The sequence below is a fragment of the Augochlora pura genome, chromosome 1 (genome assembly GCF_028453695.1).
Source record: "Augochlora pura isolate Apur16 chromosome 1, APUR_v2.2.1, whole genome shotgun sequence".
In the NCBI taxonomy this organism is placed as follows: Eukaryota; Metazoa; Arthropoda; class Insecta; order Hymenoptera; family Halictidae; genus Augochlora; species Augochlora pura.
Window position 1 is genome coordinate 11751185 of NC_135772.1, and position 19674 is coordinate 11770858.

Below are 19674 nucleotides of genomic sequence, written 5' to 3' on the forward strand. Positions count from 1 at the left end.
ACCCACCCCCGGGACGTGCGGGTCCCATTGGTTGACCTTCGGCCGCGGATCGTTGGGAAACAGTCATTTCCACTCGGAACGGAATCCGGCGAATTTTTTCTGCCGCCATTGTTTCTTCATCGTTTCACCACAGCCCGGTGAACCGAACCGTGGACAATCGGCCAGGTCTCTCTCTCTCTCTCTCTCTCTCTCTCTCTCTCTTCGACTCCGCGTCTCTAGGGTGCCGAAGAAGAGCCTGTGAAACAAAACGACGAGCGGATTTCCATCTCCCTTTGACGCGACCCGTCGATACATTTATTGCGTCGGCGACGTCGCAATACTCTGTAAGATGGAAGAGGCGGCAGAGATGGTAAGACAAAGACAGATACAGAGTGAGAGAGACAGATTTTGTTTCCTTCAAGAAAGTTTCCAGGCTTGCAAAGAGTCCAGGATCCTCTTTGTCGCCTGACGAACTTGTATCGTTTCGCCAGGCGCCCCGATGGTATCGAATCTCTCCGTTCGTTCGAGCCATTCGTGAGAACGCTTCGTCTTCGCTGCGGATTGTCCGCCTCGCCCAGCGTTTCGATGGATCTCCTTTTGTGATCGGAGGCGAATCCTGCGCTTCGACGTAAATATGACGCGACCCTAACTCTCGGGGGTACGCGGTGGAATAACTGTCGCGAGGGGAGCATCGACTCTCGCGGGCGGGATAAGTAGAGTCACTTTCGATTTAATCGCGCATTCCGAACAAAAGAATCGGCAGCGTGGAGGCGATTGCAACGGGATTAGTGTAATTTGCGATTTTACGTGGCGACTGAATGGTCGGAGGCGTGATCTTTAACCTCGGGTGTAATTGGCTTCGACGGCAGCGCATTTGCATTCGCGTACTAAATGTTACTTGACTGTGTATCTTTATGCAAATCTGCTGTTCTATGGACGGAATTTATATAGAGATTTATTCATAATGCTGAATATATCTATTGCGCGAACGTAATATGAAAACGTTGATTGTGTTCAGATGCTACAAAATCATTTATTGCTTTGCGACGATTCTAACGGAAATGTGTAAAGTATTATCCTAAAATCGAAATGAAGGATTCTAGCAGTTGAATCGTTGAAGTTTTTACTTGCCAAATTACCAATTTAACTACTAATTTAACAGACCTTTTTGTTTCCTTGCGTGTAAATCCTTTATTAAATTTCTAACTGACGATACAATCAATTACGGTTCATCAATATATGTGTAACATATATTAATTTATATCAACCTTAACATATAGGGAAACATATATGATGTAAATAGAAAAATTACCACGTCAAATATAAAACTAAGATGTCAAATTATTTAGAAAGGAAATGTATCTTTAGTTAATGATGATGTCTTAGACGATTCTTATATGGTTGAAGGATCTGCCGTCGTAATTGCTTCAGGAATCCACGGAGGATCGATGCAGAGGATAAATAGCTACATCGAAACGTGATTCATATCGCGCATTTTTCTTATCTCACACTTCGTGTTCTCAGTTAGTCGAAAAACCGTGGGCGGCGGGCAACCGCGTCATCTTTGCTAGTGAAGCAACCGATCGGGTTAGCTGCAGCAAGTCGAACGCTAACATTATGGGTGGGAAAGAGTCACGTTCTCAGGGATTAATACGGTTTTCTACGCTATATTGCCTGCAGACGAAGTTACCGGCGTAAAGCGTGTCGAGCTGAACGTGACCTTTAATCCACAGTCGCAACAAGAGACGCGATCTTCGATGCTCCGGTTACCGATACAGGTTTCATTCTTCTTCTAAATTGAATTCTTTTTACATAATGCAGCTAGTTACGACGTTAACATTGTCGCCAGCTTTTCATTTAGTCATTTAATTCGAGAGATAGCATAATCTAGAAACTTAAATTTAGTTATCTTTTACTAGACGCTCTGTCGAAGTATTTCGTTAAATAATTTTATACTAAAACTATAGTAATTGATAAGTTCAAGCGAACATCTTTTTTCCACATCTTTGATAGGTCGAAGGTATTGTAACAATATTCTGGAATTCTATTAAAGTGTTTACAGTGTTGTAATTCTGCTCAGGTTTGCTCTAAATAGATAAAATTCGCAATTTAAACATAATTAAAATTATTATTATTATATTAAAACTTGACGAAAGAACGCTTTCATTTGACATAATGAAAAGAAACACATTTTAAAGAATTACTTTTAAAAAATAGGGCCTTTTTGTTGATTTAATACACATTTTCGATACATTGAGAATATTATCGAACATACAAATTGTTTTTAGAATTTATAATTCGTAGTGTGACTTGTGTATGTTCGTCAGAGAACTCTGTTTAACAGAAACCTGTTCGTGGTATATAACAATCGACCCTGAACTAGCAGCCGAGGGTTAATCGGGTGAATAGGCATCGAATGTCGCGTTTAGTATCACCGCAGAAACAATCGAATTAATGTGAGAATGTCGTACCTAATAGGACAAACCGCAGTCAAACGGTATCTTAGGGTATTGCGGTAACGAGTAGGACCTTTGTGGTTGTTGCTGGAACGATATTACCAGCGGAACAATTTACTGACGATTACATTGGCGTCGGGAGCAATCGCGTCTTGAAATTCGTATTTGGAACGATCGAGGAGGAACGGCTGCCCCGCTCAGATTGAACGTGATCAATGCTAATGGTGAGACTGACATTTGCAGTCATTGTCTGTGCCGTTCAGCGGACGCAATACTTTGGGATTCTTATGGGAGCAAGGTAGCCTACTAGCTGCTCCGCGCGGAACCGAGACTGAAGTCGCACGTGTCCGAATTATTTCCCAATTTTGCATCCAGTGTCTTCTCACCGTCATACGGTTGTACCATAAATATTAGGTTGGGGAAAAAGTAATCCATTATTTTTTCGATAGACGGCTGTAGAGATCGATATCTGTTAAAGTATCGATCAAACAATTTCAGATTTATGCTCGTTGGAAAGGTGACATTTCGCACTACAAAAATTCTTTTTTTGTTTTTTGTTTGGTTCATTCAGTTCCGAGCTACATGGTGTTAAAAATGGAAGTCAATATAGAGAAAATTCGGTACATTTTACAATTTTTCTTTGATAATGGTGAAAATGCAAGCCAAGCGGCTGAAATTGTGAATGGCGTTTATGATCCCGATACTGTAACAGAAAACACTGTGTTGAACACAATTCTGACAATTGTAGTTAACTGATTAACCCCTTGCCGTACCTTTCAACTCGGAAGAATTCGGGCCCACGAATGATCGCGAAAGGAGCCGTAGCGACAGAGACGTATTGTCGGAACTTGGAACAAATGGTACCTGCGATTTCCTGCGAAGTAGTGCGCGCGTGACATTCATGCTTGGATCGAACTGGTGAACACAAGTTAAATTATATTACGATTCCGCAATGTTTATGATTGGCCCGAAATTCTCATCGCGAATCAGACTTATCAAAGTACAGCAAAGAGTTAAGAGAGGTATTTAAATGCATTCCCTTAGTAATATGGTCATTTATTGCCCCGACTGATTCAATAAATGATTTAATTCCCTCGGTAATCAGTAATTGACAGTTTCAGTATATTTCTGCATATTCAGTATATTACCGAACGTAATTAAAGTTAACGGACGCTGTTCATTTCTCGTCACAATTAAATCGGAATCTTCCAGTTTATTCCACAGTAAATGCGTGAATTACTGTCGCGGTATCGATGTTACTGTTACAGACAGTATATCCATGTTTATTCATTACGTTTGATGTACGCATATATTGTGTTCTTCCTCTTAATAAACATGTTACGGACACAGGCCGGTTTATAAAGTAAACAATAAAATATGAAATTATGAAATCGACTTCGTTATTGAAAAAATCGAGTTGTTGCTATACGCTAATTTTACTCCGATTGAAAGAAATTGTAATCAAATTTTGCACTATATGAGTAAAAATCTAAGCTGTAACCTACCGTAATAAACTTTGAAATATTGAGAACGGAATTATTCTACTACATGTAATAATTAAAATAACCTCTTTAAGATAGAAACTTGAATCGTGAAAATGACCGAAAGACAAACGAAAATATAGGACGCGTTTTTCTAACGCGCGTCCTGCAAAATTCTGAAAAAGATTCTTCGAACTTCTAGTCACCTTATTGTCCTCGTTCTCAATCTAACTTCCGAAGTATCAAAGATTGTACGTGCAACAACACTTGTAACAGAGATAATCAACCCAAAGGAGGCGTTAAACGAACTTTGAGAACGAGATTCTAAAACAACGACGTAGAACAACCGTTTCTACGCGAATTAGGAAATGTTTCGCGAAGAACCGTGGCGAGTCGACGATCGCGTTACTCTCTTGATTTAATACTTTTCACGACTAACAATACCAAACTGTTCAATGCCCGTGCACGCTGTTTTCTCAGTGTCAAGACCCCGATGCTTCATACCGCAGCCGGTCGGCTCGTTAGCGTTACGTCCGCAGTTTGTTTGAACATACACGGGAAACGTAATCGGTGGCAGAATGAAACACTGAATTATGTATGAACACGCGTGCGGACCTTCTCTCTTTCAAAACGACACGGGGACCGGCGTCGTCGGGCGACCTGCAAGGAGAGGTCGTGTTCACCAGAACGTTATGGAAATTCTGAGAACGCTGTTAAACGGTTCGTTTCCGACATCACGGTTTAGTCGACGGCCGAGGACGATGGCGCAGCACAGTCGATGAAAATTCGCGGCTTCGAACATGTGCGTAGATGCTGTTCACGCTGTTTCTTCCAGGATGATTGCTATAATAGACTCCGGACCTTATGCATTAGTGACAGAAATGCGCGTGAGGGTTTAAAGTGGTAAAAAATAGACAAGATTCTATTATATTGTTCACAGACTTCCAAAATTAGTAGAGAGAGAAATAAATATATATTTTATACAAATTACAATTGATAAGGGCAAATCTTATTTTGCATAAGATCTAGAATATACTGCTTACCATAATCCGCATTTTAAACACTTATGACAAAAATGAATAGATCCTTGCAACATGTTTGTTGAACAATTCTTTTTGTAAAAAAATCGGCTGCGCATTGATTACTAGATTAATCTTTTAGATTTATGTTTACCTTGTCCATTTTAGCTGTTTCACTAAAAAAAGAAAAAAGAAATGATACAACACATGTTCCAGTTTTCAAAATTGTAGCACAGCTTAAAAAATCGACACATAACCTCCTACCTTAGTATTAACGATTTTTAGTATAAAAGTAACTAAAATAATAATAGAAAATTCTTGACTCAAAAGAGTTAATGCTCAGAAATTACACGAGAAATGACATCTGGGTACCGCCGAATTTGGCTTTGGAAATCATTTTCGACCTTGGCAATGTTAAAATAAAGAAAGTAGGGTATTCGAAAAGAAGCGCAATGTCGAAGACACGAGATCGTTTGATGGGAATCAAGGTGGAAACCCGCGGTCTTATTCACAGCCGCGGAGTTCCGTTCGATGAGGCAGTCAGTCTCATCGGAGATTCAGTGTCGAAATGACCTTGGCCGCATAACCCAGGCTCGTATGCCTCGTAAGGAGATTCTTCTGGGAACTCGTGTAGGAATCGCACACCCCCGAGAGTGAAAGGACCACGCCTGATCGCCGATATGCCAGGCCACTTGTCTGTTTCTCGTTGGCGGGAAATTACGAAACCGTTACCTGTGATTTCTGAATTATTCCGATGAAATTGCGCATCTGTTCCACTCCTCTTCTCGCTTTCCCCGTTCTGTCTATTGTAGATTATATAGAAACGGTTATTACACGGTAACTCGGTCGATACAAGTACCACTGTCTGAAATATAATACCACATTTAGTGACATACTGCTTAATAGAAGTTAAGTTTGAAACCAAGCTTTCGTAATAGAAATTTATGAAATTGTATTTAATGCAACATTTGGCGAAAGATATTATCTTGAAAATATTAAGTATTGTAAAGATATAAGTATTATAAATATTGATGTGTTATAATTTAGAAAATTGTTAAAATGCAAATGAAATGTTTCTAAATAATGCATCATTTTCTAGAAACACGATTGTGAAGATTGCTCACATTAGCATGCATTAAGTAGACTCTCAATTATTTGGCCCCTGCGGGACTAGACCCCAGCCGGATAAAAGAGTGGTTAATTTAACAGCATATTTTGTAGGTTATGTATATACTAAAAAAAGTTAATATCAAATATATTTAAAATATTCATTATTTATACATACGTATTTACACACATGTTTATATGCATACATAAAAGCAAGCTTGTTTCTAACACACAAAATAAGAGGAAGTACGAAATCCTGTACTTACAGATCTTGTATGTATGGAAAAATTCTTTAAACAATGACCAACACTATGATAGAAAGCAAATAACTACAGAATAAATCAACAATTTGTCCTGTGGTCAATTATTTTTACGTCGACAATAATATGGTCGTGTTACAAAAAGTAATTTACTCAATTTACAAGAAGTAGAATCAGCCGATAATGGTCAGACCTGCCACCCAACTGAATGACTGACAATGAGAACAATTATGCATACATAAAATAGTTGTCTTACGTAGCTTACATAATTAGGTAACACATTTCTAGTAGAAAAGTAATTAAAATTTATTATTAACTATTATTAATTAAAATTACAGGCGATCTAGTTCGAAAAAATAGCTCGAAAACGCGTTGAAAAGAACCTGCTGAAATTCGTCTAAATGGTTATTTTAACCCCTTGCACTACAATAACGAGTCGGACTCGTGATACAAATTTCATGAAATATCTACTAAATTCGCGAATATGATTAATTTATTTTAAATGGAAATAAAATTTATTCTTCCTGTATCAAAGTATGAAAACGAAAGTGCATAATGACAATAAAAGAAACAAGAATTGTCTGGTCTTATTAAGGAAAATATTAACGACAAACAAGTGCTAATCAATGCAGCGTGAAAGGAATCGTAGTGCAAGGGGTTAATGGATGGTCTAGTTACAGGGTTTGGAAGTTTGTGATAGAGACAACAGAAAAAGTCGTTAATATTCATGCGGCTACTTTGAAAGCATCGGCGAGGCTTTCAATTGAAGCTCATCGACTCAAGATATTTTCTACAATCAGACTCGTAGGAATAGAAATATACTTGATTCAATTCTACTTTCAGTAATCGCTCGCTAGTCGCATCTGTCGAACAAAAAAAAGGGACGCGCGAGGAGATGAAATTTCATTTTTATCGGCGAGCTGTCTTCGGGTTAGTGTGCCGGACAGATATAGAGAATCGATGAACGAACACTTCCGTAAGGAAACAATGAAATTGGTTGAACATTCTGCGTTGTGCCGGTTAGCCATTGACTAGCCATCTTTGACGTATCATCGAGCCGTCCCATTCACGAAGTGATTCCATCGAGCACCATCGGTTAGCGCGTATTCAATGGCTTTTATTTTTTCGCGGTCAACTGCAGAACCCGGAAATCCCCGTCCATTCGAGTTCACCTCTCGAATTTGGACTATGGAAGAGATTTAAAGCACTTTCAGCGGAGACCCCCGGCAGTATTTGTGGCGAACCGAGGCAGGGAAGTTTCAACCCCCTTTTCTAAGTCGAATATGATGGGTCAGCGCCGGACGATCTGCTTTAATGCCCGCTCGATCGACATTGAGAACTCGTGCTTCCAGGTCTTGAATGGAGATTACGGATTCTATATTGTCTGCTAAAATGTCGTCAGAGATTTCTCGAGGCATTTTATTTCTTCAGCCGTGCCTCGTCGTCTTTATCGTCCTGTATCGGGACGACGATTCACTACTCCCAGTTAACGAAATTATCCGCTTTATACGATTTATTTTAGCCTTTGTTGAGAACTGGTTCCCTCTTGTTAGCAGTCCTCCATCCGAATTAGAGTTGCCTAGTGGCTAGTCCAACTCGTTAGTTGGTGTAGTAAGAAGTTCGATTTTGGTCTCAAACCAAAGTAGATCCTAAAACATGTAACAAAAATTAATAAGTGAAGAATAAATTTTACCGTAACAACTTTTTATAGTAGAATTAAAAGAAACTTACCATGGTCTCTTAGTTCCTTTCTTTGAATAGCCATATTTTGATATTTTTCATTTTTCAGTTAGTTCAATGTGCTCAGCGAAACAGAGTGATGCGACAAACATTGGGCACGTACAGTCGTATTCCTCTTTTGAATTACTTTGAAATCACTGATGCAAATCAAACCTGATGAACAAAAAACGTAGCCTTCGTTGTAGATGCATACGCCAAAATTTTCACGTTAATTCGATTTATGATTGAACAAAATTTGTAAAACTTTATAAAATTGACTGGCTAACGAACAATAAGCAAATCAAAAGCAAAAGCATTTGAAGCGTTTGTTTCTAGATTTTCATCGGGCAAGCGAATGTTCCGGCATTGATAAATATTCGGCGCAATGCATTTTTAGTAAAATGGCGTAAGTCGGAAGCTGCGGCAGAACGTTCCGTGACACTGGAAATCTCTTTGGAAATATTTGAATCCAACTCAGACCGAAGTGTATGCCGCGATCAAAGGGTGCGCCAGCATTTTCATTTGTTTCAAGATCAAAGTGTATAGACGAACCCCTGAAGCTTGTTCAGCGAGTTTCAAGTCCATTTCGCGGTGCTCGGAAAGCATGCTCAATTAAAAGGAGCGCGCAACGGCCCGGGTATTGTTCCACAAAGCGTTGGTTATCCTTTCCGTAGACAGTTTCGCACCATCGGTTCCTTTGCAACTCGCACAAGCATCGGTCTCCACTGTAATTGTCAACGAACCAATTAACGCTCGAGAGGAATATCCCGAAAAACGGACAAATAATCATCGTGGTTTAACGTTACCTCTGGTAACGATGACGAAGCGATCGATCCGATCGCTCGTGCGGCTCGCAGTGCACTGGCGGTGCGCGAAGTAACCTGGAACAAATCGAGGGTCCAGCTCCTCGAGTTCCACCGGAAACTGAAACGTGTATTAATGTCGTTTTACTTTGGAGAAATTATATAATGGCCTGATACGCGGCTCAGTGAAATTGTCGGCCGCGTGCGTGTAACTCTAGGAAGAGTACGGAGCCCTGGCATTATGCAAATGCAACTCTAGAATTATAGAAGGTGAAGATTTCACTTACGGCAGGAGACACGCGACGGGCGACGTCATTAGCGCGCAGACGAGCAATTTCGATTCGGACGTCGAACTTTCTAACGAGCTGACGACTCTTGACAAATCTGTCATTAGCAAACCGGGCGCGTGCAACGAACCCCAGCAACAGGCGGTCGATCTGCTGCAGCCTAACGCTTCGTTAGAAGCTGCTACCTTAAACGAGCGAACAAATACAAATAGTCTCCGAAAGAGGAAAATTTCCGTTCGCGATCGTCGACGAGGAACCATTCCGATCACACGCGTTCACGAGGAAATCGTCGGCTTCGTTCGCCAGAAGTATTTACTTACGATGGAAGTTGAGGCGCCTCTGATTGCAAAAATTGCTCGGGCCGGGTTTAATGAATTGGAAACAGAAATACCGACACGTAATTGCCGTTCGCTTATGTAAACGGCAGTTTTGTTAAAGGAAAACGTTGACGTTCCCTGTTCCGACGTTACAGTTTTCCCCGACGAAAATGTTAACGGTTTAGCGATTCGGAAATGTGGAGGTACGAATCGAAGCTGTTATAAATTATTAATAATTCTAGTTTGTTACGCGACAGTTCATCGACAGTGAGTAATGTATCAAAGTTCGAGTTTCCAATCCCCTGGACGCCATTGTTCCATCTGTTTGAATGGATCGCTGGTCCGCGTCCGTAAAGGATCTCGCATAATCGCCTCCGACGGCCTTAGGTCGCAAAAGCTGCTCGATAATTCACGGGGCCAGGCAAACTTTCGAAAGCGACGGCATGGATTGACTCGACATTCTTTGAAGTTCGCTAATCTTCGCAAACGATTTCATCGCTCGGGGAATCGAGTTGCAGTTTTGTGATCCTCCTCCGTTTCAGGCTATCCCAACGAAACAACGAGCTCGCGAGTCCGGAGATAGACGATCGTTTCGAAGAGTCGCGTGCAAGACGGGTAAAGATCACGAACCGAAGGGAAATCAGCGAGAAACGTTTTAATGGCCGAGAACGTTGGGGCGTGTCTCTCGGAAACCTGCGAATCCTTTTGATTGGGTTTAAGAATAAATTGGATCTGTTTGTTTCTTCTTTTAAAATAAGTTTATCGTTTATTTACAGAAGATTCATACATACATAAGATATCTTTCAATCCTCGATATATTCGCCATTTACTTTCGTTGACTTTGTCCACGTTTCAGGCAACTGTCGAGTAGTCCCCTCTCGACGATAAGACGACGGTTTGATGTAATGAACGCTTTTTTAGATGATAATCCGACGAGGCAAGGTCCTGTGATCAAGCCGCCCGTAGGAGAACCTCCCAGCCCAAGGAAGAAATGACATTTAATCATTTCAGTGGTATCCGCAGCACTTTTCTTTAATTGAAAAGCGAAAAGAATACAATGTCCAATGTGATGCTTGTCGAATGTAATCGTGTGTTGCTACATGTTTTCGAGATGTAATGTCATCTGTTTGTTTGTCGAGTTGCTGTGAAATGCAGTGGCGAAATGCTGTGAATTGTTAGATGTTAGTGGTTGGAAATCTGAAAACGGTTAGGAAACATGTTCGAATCGGGAAAACGTTTCGTGATTCTCGCGAATATTGGTACTGAATGGAGAAGGCATCGAGCGAAGTTTTTGCAGCTAAACGCATAGAGCACGGTAGAAGTGGAGATATCGCGCGTCGATACGAATCTAGCGAGCGCTGATCAACGAGGAACGTTCGAACGATGGTGGAAGAATATATAGTACTCGATCTCGCGAGTAGGGCAGTGAAATGATCGGAGAAGTGAGTTTTAAATACTGATGCTTTATTTTATATAAAGTATTGTATAAATGTATAAACGCTATAAATATGTGGTATCTATCTATGGTGGTGGTGGGGTGCTAGTCGTGATCGCAAAGAAAGGGTATGACGAGGGCGGGCGGGGTCGGGGGCCGGCAGCGGCGCGCCATCTATTTACATTCATTCACTCACGGAAAGGGCTGACCTACCATAATCTACCGGTCTCTCTCTTTCACTATCATATAACACGATTATATAATATATGTGTAATTGTGTGTATATATACGAGTACACATATAGTAATAGTGTGTGTGCGCGCGTGTGGCAATGTGTTCATATATATATATACGCGAAGGAATAGTAGTAATAGTATGTATACATGTATATATATATAAAGAGAAAACATATATGCGCATGGACGAGTAATGTAATAATAATATGTATGCTTGAGTGCGGCAGTGAGTATAACAACTTGTGAGCCCGTGGGTCGCGACCGGTTAGGATCGTTGCCGCGGGTTCATCAGAAAAAAGGAGAAAGACAAAAAGAGAGAGTAGCAAATATGTGTGAAGAGCGGCGGCCTTACGGATGGTGGAAGACGCAAGAGAAAAAAAAATAGAGAGTGTACTGCCGGAGCAACGGTGGGTGTTCAGAAAACAGAACAAGGCCCAGTTGGTCCAACGACGAAGCACCAAAGCTTGCCCACGTGCCGGGTCCATGGCGAGAGCAGCCGGGTCCAACGTGCTCGCGTTGACTCGAGTTGGCGCGGCAAAGAATAGATCGTTCGGTTAATCGAAAGCTTCGATCGGTCGACAAAAGCGTTCACGAACGCCCCGTGCCGAGACCGGCCGTGGATCGCGAGACGCGGATGTTGGATCGCGGTGAAACTGTAATCGCGGCTGGCAATCGCGGCACCGATCGACCTCCTCCTGTCGCGTGCAGTTGATGAAACGAAATTGACTAAATGTTCGCCCGTTCCGTTCAGGGACGAGCCTGGGTTCCCGCGGACAACCGAGTGTGGTCGAGACGAGGCCGCGGATCACGAATGGCCGTACCACGGTGTTACACATTTCCAAGAGATCTAAACCCGAGATCGAAGGCAGGAGAGCCGACTCTGATCGGGCTTTCGGACTTCTCGCGCTTCACCGTGTCTCGATATATACCGACTGGACTGCGATTAATATTCCGACTATATACCGACTACACCACTAACGCCGGCGCTTTGACCATGTCCCCAGGTTGGACGAAGCTTTGGGGAAGAAGACGTTGAGCGCGTTTGAGGATCGTTTGAGACCGGTAAGTGACTGTGGTGGGAATGCCGCCGTCGCCGAGCCGAGATCGCTGGGGCCTTAGAACGTCTAGTACTTGCCGTATCCCCCGGAGATGATAGCTCCGTGGGAGCCGAGACCGGCATGGATAGCGCCAGACGGTCCGTTGATCACAGCAACACCACCGTCGTGTCCGCCGAGACCACCGTATCCGCCGAGTCCACCACCAATACCGGCACCACCACCCACAACAGCAATGGCACCTGTAACGAGGTAATCGAATCATTCGAGCAACTCCTTTTGCTATCGTTTCCGAGGAGATCGTTGCGAATACAGACCAGCACCAGCGAGACCGAGACCAGCAGCTCCAAGACCAGCGGGTGCAGCAGCGGCAGCGGAGCCAGAGCTTCCGTCATCACCGTTGATGTTTCCACTGCCAGCCAGGAGAGCAACACCGCCGGTGGAGGGTCCTACCAGGTTAGCGCGTCCTTGGGATGGTCCAACAAGGGTGGAGGTTCCAGCAGAGGCACCCACACTGGTGAATGGTCCAGTGGCGGGTCCTACGAGTCCAGCGGGTCCGGTACGGGGTCCACCTACGTTCTTGGCACCTTCTTGGGGTCCAACGAGGTCAGAGGGTCCGGTCTGGGGTCCAACGTTAGCCTTGGGTCCTTCAGCGGGTCCAATGTCAGCCCTGCCTCCAATCACTCCTGTATAAGAGAAGAGACCGGTTCGGGTGAGCGAGCGCCCCATTCTTTTCAAAGTCTTCGTCTCTCCTCTCTTACGCACCACCAGAGATGATCTGTTGGACTCCAGCAGCTCCAGCCGCCGACGCAGCACCAGCGGCGTAGCTGGCACCAAGACCACCGGATCCCAAGGAGGACGCACCACCTTGGAGGGACGACGCGCTGCTCGCTCCCGCCGTCAGACCTCCGGTGAGACTAGCACCGCCGCCGTAGCCAATGCCGCTGATACCTCCAAGACCTCCATGACCTCCAAGAGCAATGCCAGGTCCATGTGCAATTCCAGCGCGGACTGTCGCTACGGCCAGACAGGCGAACACAACCTGCAAAAAAGAACAGGTTCACGATCCTGACGATCGTCGAGGGCCAACGGGGTCGTTCTCGCGTCGACTTCGCGTCTACTCCATCGAGGTATCCCGCAAACGATGACTCAACTCGAACAGTGAAAACCCGAGGTAGGCAATAGCCACCAGTGAACAAAGACGGACTTATCCGCGTCGGTTTACGGAAGCGACGCGCCGACTATCACCACAGATTCGATCTCCCATTGGCTTGGCACCGATTACCACGCGCTCGGTGGTAACACCAACCGCGCCTTTCACTTTCGATACCTGCTCGCCTGCCGTCCCGCGGATCGTCGTTTTACACGGCATCGGGAAACGATTCTCAACACCTGGGAAAACGATCCCGATACAGACCGATGTTTTCTAGACAACGCGGACTACGAGCTGCCCGCGCAGCAGGACCGCGCGCTTGGTTTCGTAATTGCGCCGAACGCGCCGTAACTCTTCTACCTTGTCGCACGGGAAAACTCGAGACAAACCGCTGCAACGTTTCGCAATTGGAACGATCACGGAACGATTACACTTTCGCGAGCTTTAACTATCCCACCGTACGTTCCCTCTATCCCCCCCGATCGTAGTCCACGATCAATCCGCCTGTTCACCACGCCTAACGACCATATTAGGAGAAGAAATTCTATCAGGTTACCCGCTAATAGGTTGTCCCGTCGACTGGAAAAAGAGGCCCGCTCTCATTTTATGCAATCGTTCGCGCACTTACAACCAGGAATTAACGTAATCGTCGATCCGGTCGAGTTTGCAATTAATCGACGTCTGCTGATATCCATCCGGCAACAGCCGGATGATCGTCACCAGATCCGAGCAAAATCGACGGTTTTTAAAAACCGTGATTTCTTTCGAGAACGTCGACGATTGGTAGCGTTTCTTGAGGATCGTTCGTTGCTTCCGTTGCAAAGAAAGAAACGTTGACCGATCGCCAGGAAAACGGCTACGACCCAAGCCGACTCGATCACGGCGTTACCACGGGAAATGCAAACCGCGTAATCGCGACGGCGGATGGAACGTTGGACGCGTGTCACGCCCAGCTTGGAACCCAAGTTGCACTTAAACGGTTCTCGATCGAGTACTATGCATATCCAGCGACTTGGCGGAACTTTCACATCCCGTTTGCACGGAACGCGGAGCCCGTGCGACGCGGCCAACCGGGCATTCTCGCGACCCGGCGATCAGGAAACGAGCATTTCGAAACGAGCGATTTCGAGCGCACTTTGCATGGTTCGCCGGAAAGAAAGAAAAAAAGGGAACCGAGAACTGCGCGACCAACGGGGAAACTTTGAGCGAACGCGACGCTGATTTCTAAAGCGATCGGGTCTGGCACTTCTCGCGAAACGATCCGCCGCGAAAGGAAATCGATTCGAGCTAATCCAACTCTCCCGGTTTCAGGCAAAGGAAGAAACGAGTCGCGGCGCTATCGAGAGGAAGAGCGGCCGAGTTTCGAGCGACGAACGGTATCCCCGTGAATGAAGATGCGCCAGGGACAGAGAACCGGTCCCCGGTTGGTCTTGTTGCTGAATGACGATGATACTACTGCAACCGGTTTTGTGAGGCGGTCAGTGTACCGTGCAACGAGACCTCGTGCACGGCATGAATGGAACGCGTAAGAAGGGCAAACGCGGGCCCGTTTGTTCGTTCCCCGGCGCAAAAAGGACGAGAACACTCGAGCCGTGACATTGAAACACGCCACCTCGCCGACGAGACGCGGTCTATCCTCCGAGAGAAGAAACGAGAGCAAAGAACACCCGACGATCGGAGGAGCGCTTTCCATCTCTGTACCTCCGGTCGAGAGGTAATAAGAGATTCCAATTGAATCGATTTATTTCCTGATTGATTCGAGGCTGTGTTCCGCGCTCGTGGCTGATCGAACCAGTGCGCCTCAGGAGAGAGGAGCGATGCTCGTGTGTCCTGAGACGGCTGATCGGATTTCGCGGCGGAACGTTTCGCGGGCCAAATGGAAAATTCAAAGATAGTTGCTGTTGCCGCTGCTGCCCGAACGGCGTCACGATGGAAATATTAATTTGAATGAATTTATATTCATATTCCGAGGTGAAAAGCGTTTTCTGGATCACTGTATCGCGGACCGAACAGCGGAAGCGCGAACTCGAATATTGCAAGAGACTCGAGCGAACCGGATGGCTGCGTCAAACCCGAGAATATTCGGATATCGATCGAACACCCCACGAATCACCAACCCCGTGGTGGATACTCACGAAGGCCTTCATGTTTGGTGTGTGTATGGTGGGCTGGTAGTCCGGTGAATGACTGACTTGGGCCGGGCCGGCGGGCCTTATATACGCCTAACTCTACTCTGGCTACGCTCCACAATCACCATCCTTTCGAAAGCAAGGCGCTCCACCACCCTCCCCCCAGAAAAACTATAATCCACGTCGTACCAGCGGCTAGCATAGACGAACGTAGTCCCACCAGCTGTCTTTGGGGCCAAAGAGGGGTCCCCCCTTTTACGTCGCCCATAGAGGTTGCCGTTGTAGGTTGTTCGCGGGTATTCCACGGCTTCGTCCAACGTCTAACGGCCGAGAGAACAGCCTCCTACTCCACCCGCCCCACCATCTTGCCCTACACACTCGGCATCTATACGGCAGGCCACACCAAGTGCAACCAGGTACCACCCGGGTTACCTGGTCACCTACGATACCCAACTCTCTCGTCCTGCCCGGGAACAAGCGGCACGAAACTTCGTGTTAACGTCGCGCTAACCTCTTCCCGGTCGCAGGACCGTAACAATGCTTTTGTCCCTGTCCCTGCCCCTGCCCCTGTCCCTGTCCCGTAACGCAGCTACCCTTGCTTCCGGTCTTCCTTGAAAAACGACCGTTGCTCCGATGTTGCACACGGCGAATGTTTAATTAAAGCGATCTCGATGCTACGGGCCGCCGACCGCAGTTTCCGCCGCGCGAAGACCTTTGTGTTCGCAGTAAACACAGGTTCGTTCTCCTCGCTTGCGGTTCCTTGACACCGCTAGAAAATTATTGCTAATCTCCATGACGAGTTGCGAATCGATCATGAAGAGGCGATTGCGCAGTACGATCAGAGACATGATGCAACGTAAACGCAAGAAAATGTCGCTTCGGAGAAATTGCGGTGTCTTGACGCCGGGCGTCGAAGAATTTTCATCAAATTAAATCTAATGTGACACATTCGGATCATTTGTACCCACATAGTAGGGTACTTTTTAAAGTTGACGAGTATTTTCCATGTTCGCCGGTTGGAAGAGCCGGCGGGATATGTGCACATGGAAATTTGAAGTTTACGAGGACAGCTATATCCCCGGTAGATCCCGAGAGTTTCCCTTCAAACGGCATTATGTGAAAAATTTTATTGTCTGCGAACGAGGAGAGGAAGGAAGAAGGGAAGAGACGTAGATCCAAGAATGGCGACACGCGCGGTCCAAATTATGGGCCGCGGTCGTTACGTGGAAAACGAGGTCTTCGCATCGAAAAGGAGTTTCGCGTTAGTAGCAAACGCGAAACGTTCTAAAGAGTTAGAATTACGGGTCGTTGAATGGCCTTAAGAAACCTGAATTCTTTTCTAAATAGATTGCCTGCCGTCGCCGCCGCCGCCGTCGCTCGTTACTTATTACCTCAACCTACTAATTCCAGCTGGCACGCTGCATTATACGGGAACTGGGAAATAATCGAGCCGCCGCCGCCGAAGGATCTCGTTTCCATCGTAACCGACGAAATTTTAGTTACAGTTACCGCGCGACGTATCCCTTTAATCGGTACTCGTCGAGGATTCTCGATCTAACGAACGACCGAACAGAGTTACCTGATACTCGCGTCCTCGAATGCGAATTTCTGTATATTATATATTCTTATGATTAATGCAAAGAGATCAAACTCATTGATTCGGTCGACTAGCCCTCTGAGAACAAGCGTCCGATCTTATTAACATCGAACGTTTGAGATCCGTTGGATCGCGCGGCACGAGGACGAGGATGAAGATCCCGATGTAACGATGCGCACACGTTCATTTTCTTACGGAATTGTACCGACGACCAGGCTATTTTCACTTTTACGAGACCGACGTCGATTGCGTCGCGTTTCTTGCGTTCCATAGCACACCGCCCTGAGATATATTTACAGAGATAACATTATTCTACCGAGTTGCCGCAATCTACATAATTGCACAACCGACGATCGGCGCGGTTGTTCGTCAGGGAAAAATCGTCTGATAAACGGACGAGCATAACGGACGGTTTCGATGGACGGTTTTTGCCCCGCGATATCTTGAATCGCGGAGGCGCGATTCAATGCTGAGAGGCGCGCGTGCACGCGCGCGCACTCGCGCACCGATCGCGCGACGAAGGAGGAAAAGAAAAATAAAGGGGGAAACGAGACGACCCTGGGAAAAACGCGGAGAACGACGATGTCTCAATCCAGCGTCGCGTCGGCGTGAATCGCGGGAGCCGGCTAATTAAATCAAAGCTAATTAGTCGTCATTTCGGGCGCGATTCCGCGGCCGTATCACGGCCGGCTAGATTTCCGGCTCGCTCGAAGTGAAAGCCATTATACATATTATTTGGCGTTCGCGAAAAAATACCCGTCTATCGCGAAAGTCGCCCGCGCGTGTCTTTTCTCGGCAGCCCTGACCGGTTTCGAATATATAAAGCGATACGACCGCCGCTGTTCGGCTCTTATCGTTCTCGCTCACCCTCGAAACGGTAGCGGGATCGATTCGTGCCGCGCGAACTGCAATTAACCGAGCTCATTATTCATTTATCGGATACCGTGTCGATTAATCGTCATCGGTGGGAATAACGTTGCGCAAAGGGGACGTCGGACGCATTTGGAGGGTCGGTCGAGGAAACAAAACTTTTCCCGGTATCGCGGAGATAACCGAGGGGTGGGCGATTTAATTGGTTTCCGACTATTTCTTTACAATTGCGAAATGTTTCCTTTGTACGCGTGATCAATGCGCACAATAATTGCGCTTTAAAATTTATTAATTGCACGTTTATTGAAACTCTTCGGAGATATGGCTGCGCGTGTATGTGATCGTTTTGACCTTTCGGAACTGTTGTACGCTCTCCATTGACTATCGGATAGCTCGCCGTCGTCACCTGATCGCTGTATCAAAGAGTCCGGTTCTGATAACGCAGCTTTCTCGATTCGTGTCTAGGCCTTTCCTATAAGATCTTGGAAAGTAAAGTACTTGTTTCATACGGTGCCCAAATTATTTGAATTACTGAAATCTGATTTCATGGAATTGATTCGCTCGGATTATTCCGAGCATTAAGTTGATTTATGTTGAGTTCGGGATTAATAATAAAATGCATAATATATTTCCAGTACCTTTATACATCGTTAGGGGGCCATTATTTTAAGACACTAAACGAACTTCTATCTGCAAAGATCTGGGGCGTAGGCTAAAATAAAACTCTGCAAAGGTTAAAGGAGGCAGTGTCCTAAGGATACAGGCTTACTTTTTCATTTATACCCCTCTTGTGCAACGAATTTTATTTGCTGATACTTTTTTTAAATGTCCAGAATTGTTTTGCAATGAATCATTATTTTTCAAATGCATGCAGAAGCAAAACTATTCGTTTCAATTACCTCTCCGTGATGTTTGCACACGTAAATTAAATACGAAATGTGCGAAACTATGTACAATAAATTCTCTTCAATTGTCCTACCAATTGTCAATAAAAATTGACAGTTTGAGAAGAGAAGGTGCTATTGTTTGAACGTTGGAACTCGTTTTAATAGTTGTTGACAATCAGCGCTGTTATTTTTTCTTCCCAATTGTTCATAAATATTCCCAATTGTCCATTATAAACTACATAAATTACTGTATTTTAATGAAATAAAGATGTTTATAATGTTGTATCACTGACTGAGCTACTAACGTTAATAAACGATTTTAATTACCGGAAGTCATTAAACATGAAAAAGGTAACTTGAACAATTTTTTACAGCTTTTTCAAATCAGACTATTACAAAAAATAATTATTAATTTATAGGTGATTGAGATTAGACCTCAAACCATGACCTTACTGCAAAGATTTTAAGCAATTATTTTGTGGCATTGTTTCTATATGACAATCCCAGTTAGAAATATTTACTTGTTATTTGGATAATAATAACAATATTATTTGGATAATTTGGAAATATCGAACACTGATTCTTAAATTTCTGAATTAAAATTCTAAATACAAATAATATGAATGTGTACTTTGTACAAAAATGTATGTATAGTTCAATGGTGAATGCAAATATATAATATGGAAATATTTGAATGAAAGCAATATTTTCCTTTAGTAACCAATAAAGTTATTGGCGTAAACGAAGACTCGAAATTGACCAGCATGCGACATGAGAATCGCGAGGGAGACGTCTCCTGATTCTGGTCGCGTGTTTCGCTCCTCATGGTCGCCTCTTCGCCGGTTCGAAGCGCCTCTCACGCGTATGCCTTCTTTATATGTACG

At 44.7% G+C, this 19674-nt stretch overlaps 1 protein-coding gene across 2 annotated transcripts; it reads right to left on the reverse strand.

Annotated features, from left to right (window-relative positions):
• Positions 1-10250: 10250 nt before the first annotated feature.
• On the reverse strand, positions 10251-15490 carry Apd-3l (apidermin 3 like). Of its 2 annotated transcripts, XM_078196575.1 has the most exons (5): positions 15443-15490; positions 12920-13196; positions 12472-12840; positions 12235-12396; positions 10251-10458 (listed from the first exon to the last, which is right to left on the reverse strand). In XM_078196575.1, the coding sequence occupies exons 1-5, from the start codon at positions 15452-15454 to the stop codon at positions 10436-10438; spliced, it is 843 nt and encodes a 280-aa protein (XP_078052701.1). In that variant the 5' UTR covers positions 15455-15490; the 3' UTR covers positions 10251-10435. The 2 variants fall into 2 exon arrangements, with proteins under 2 accessions (XP_078052701.1, XP_078052693.1); XM_078196567.1 differs by lacking the exon at positions 10251-10458 and having other exon boundaries at positions 10862-12396; positions 15443-15483.
• Positions 15491-19674: the final 4184 nt, after the last annotated feature.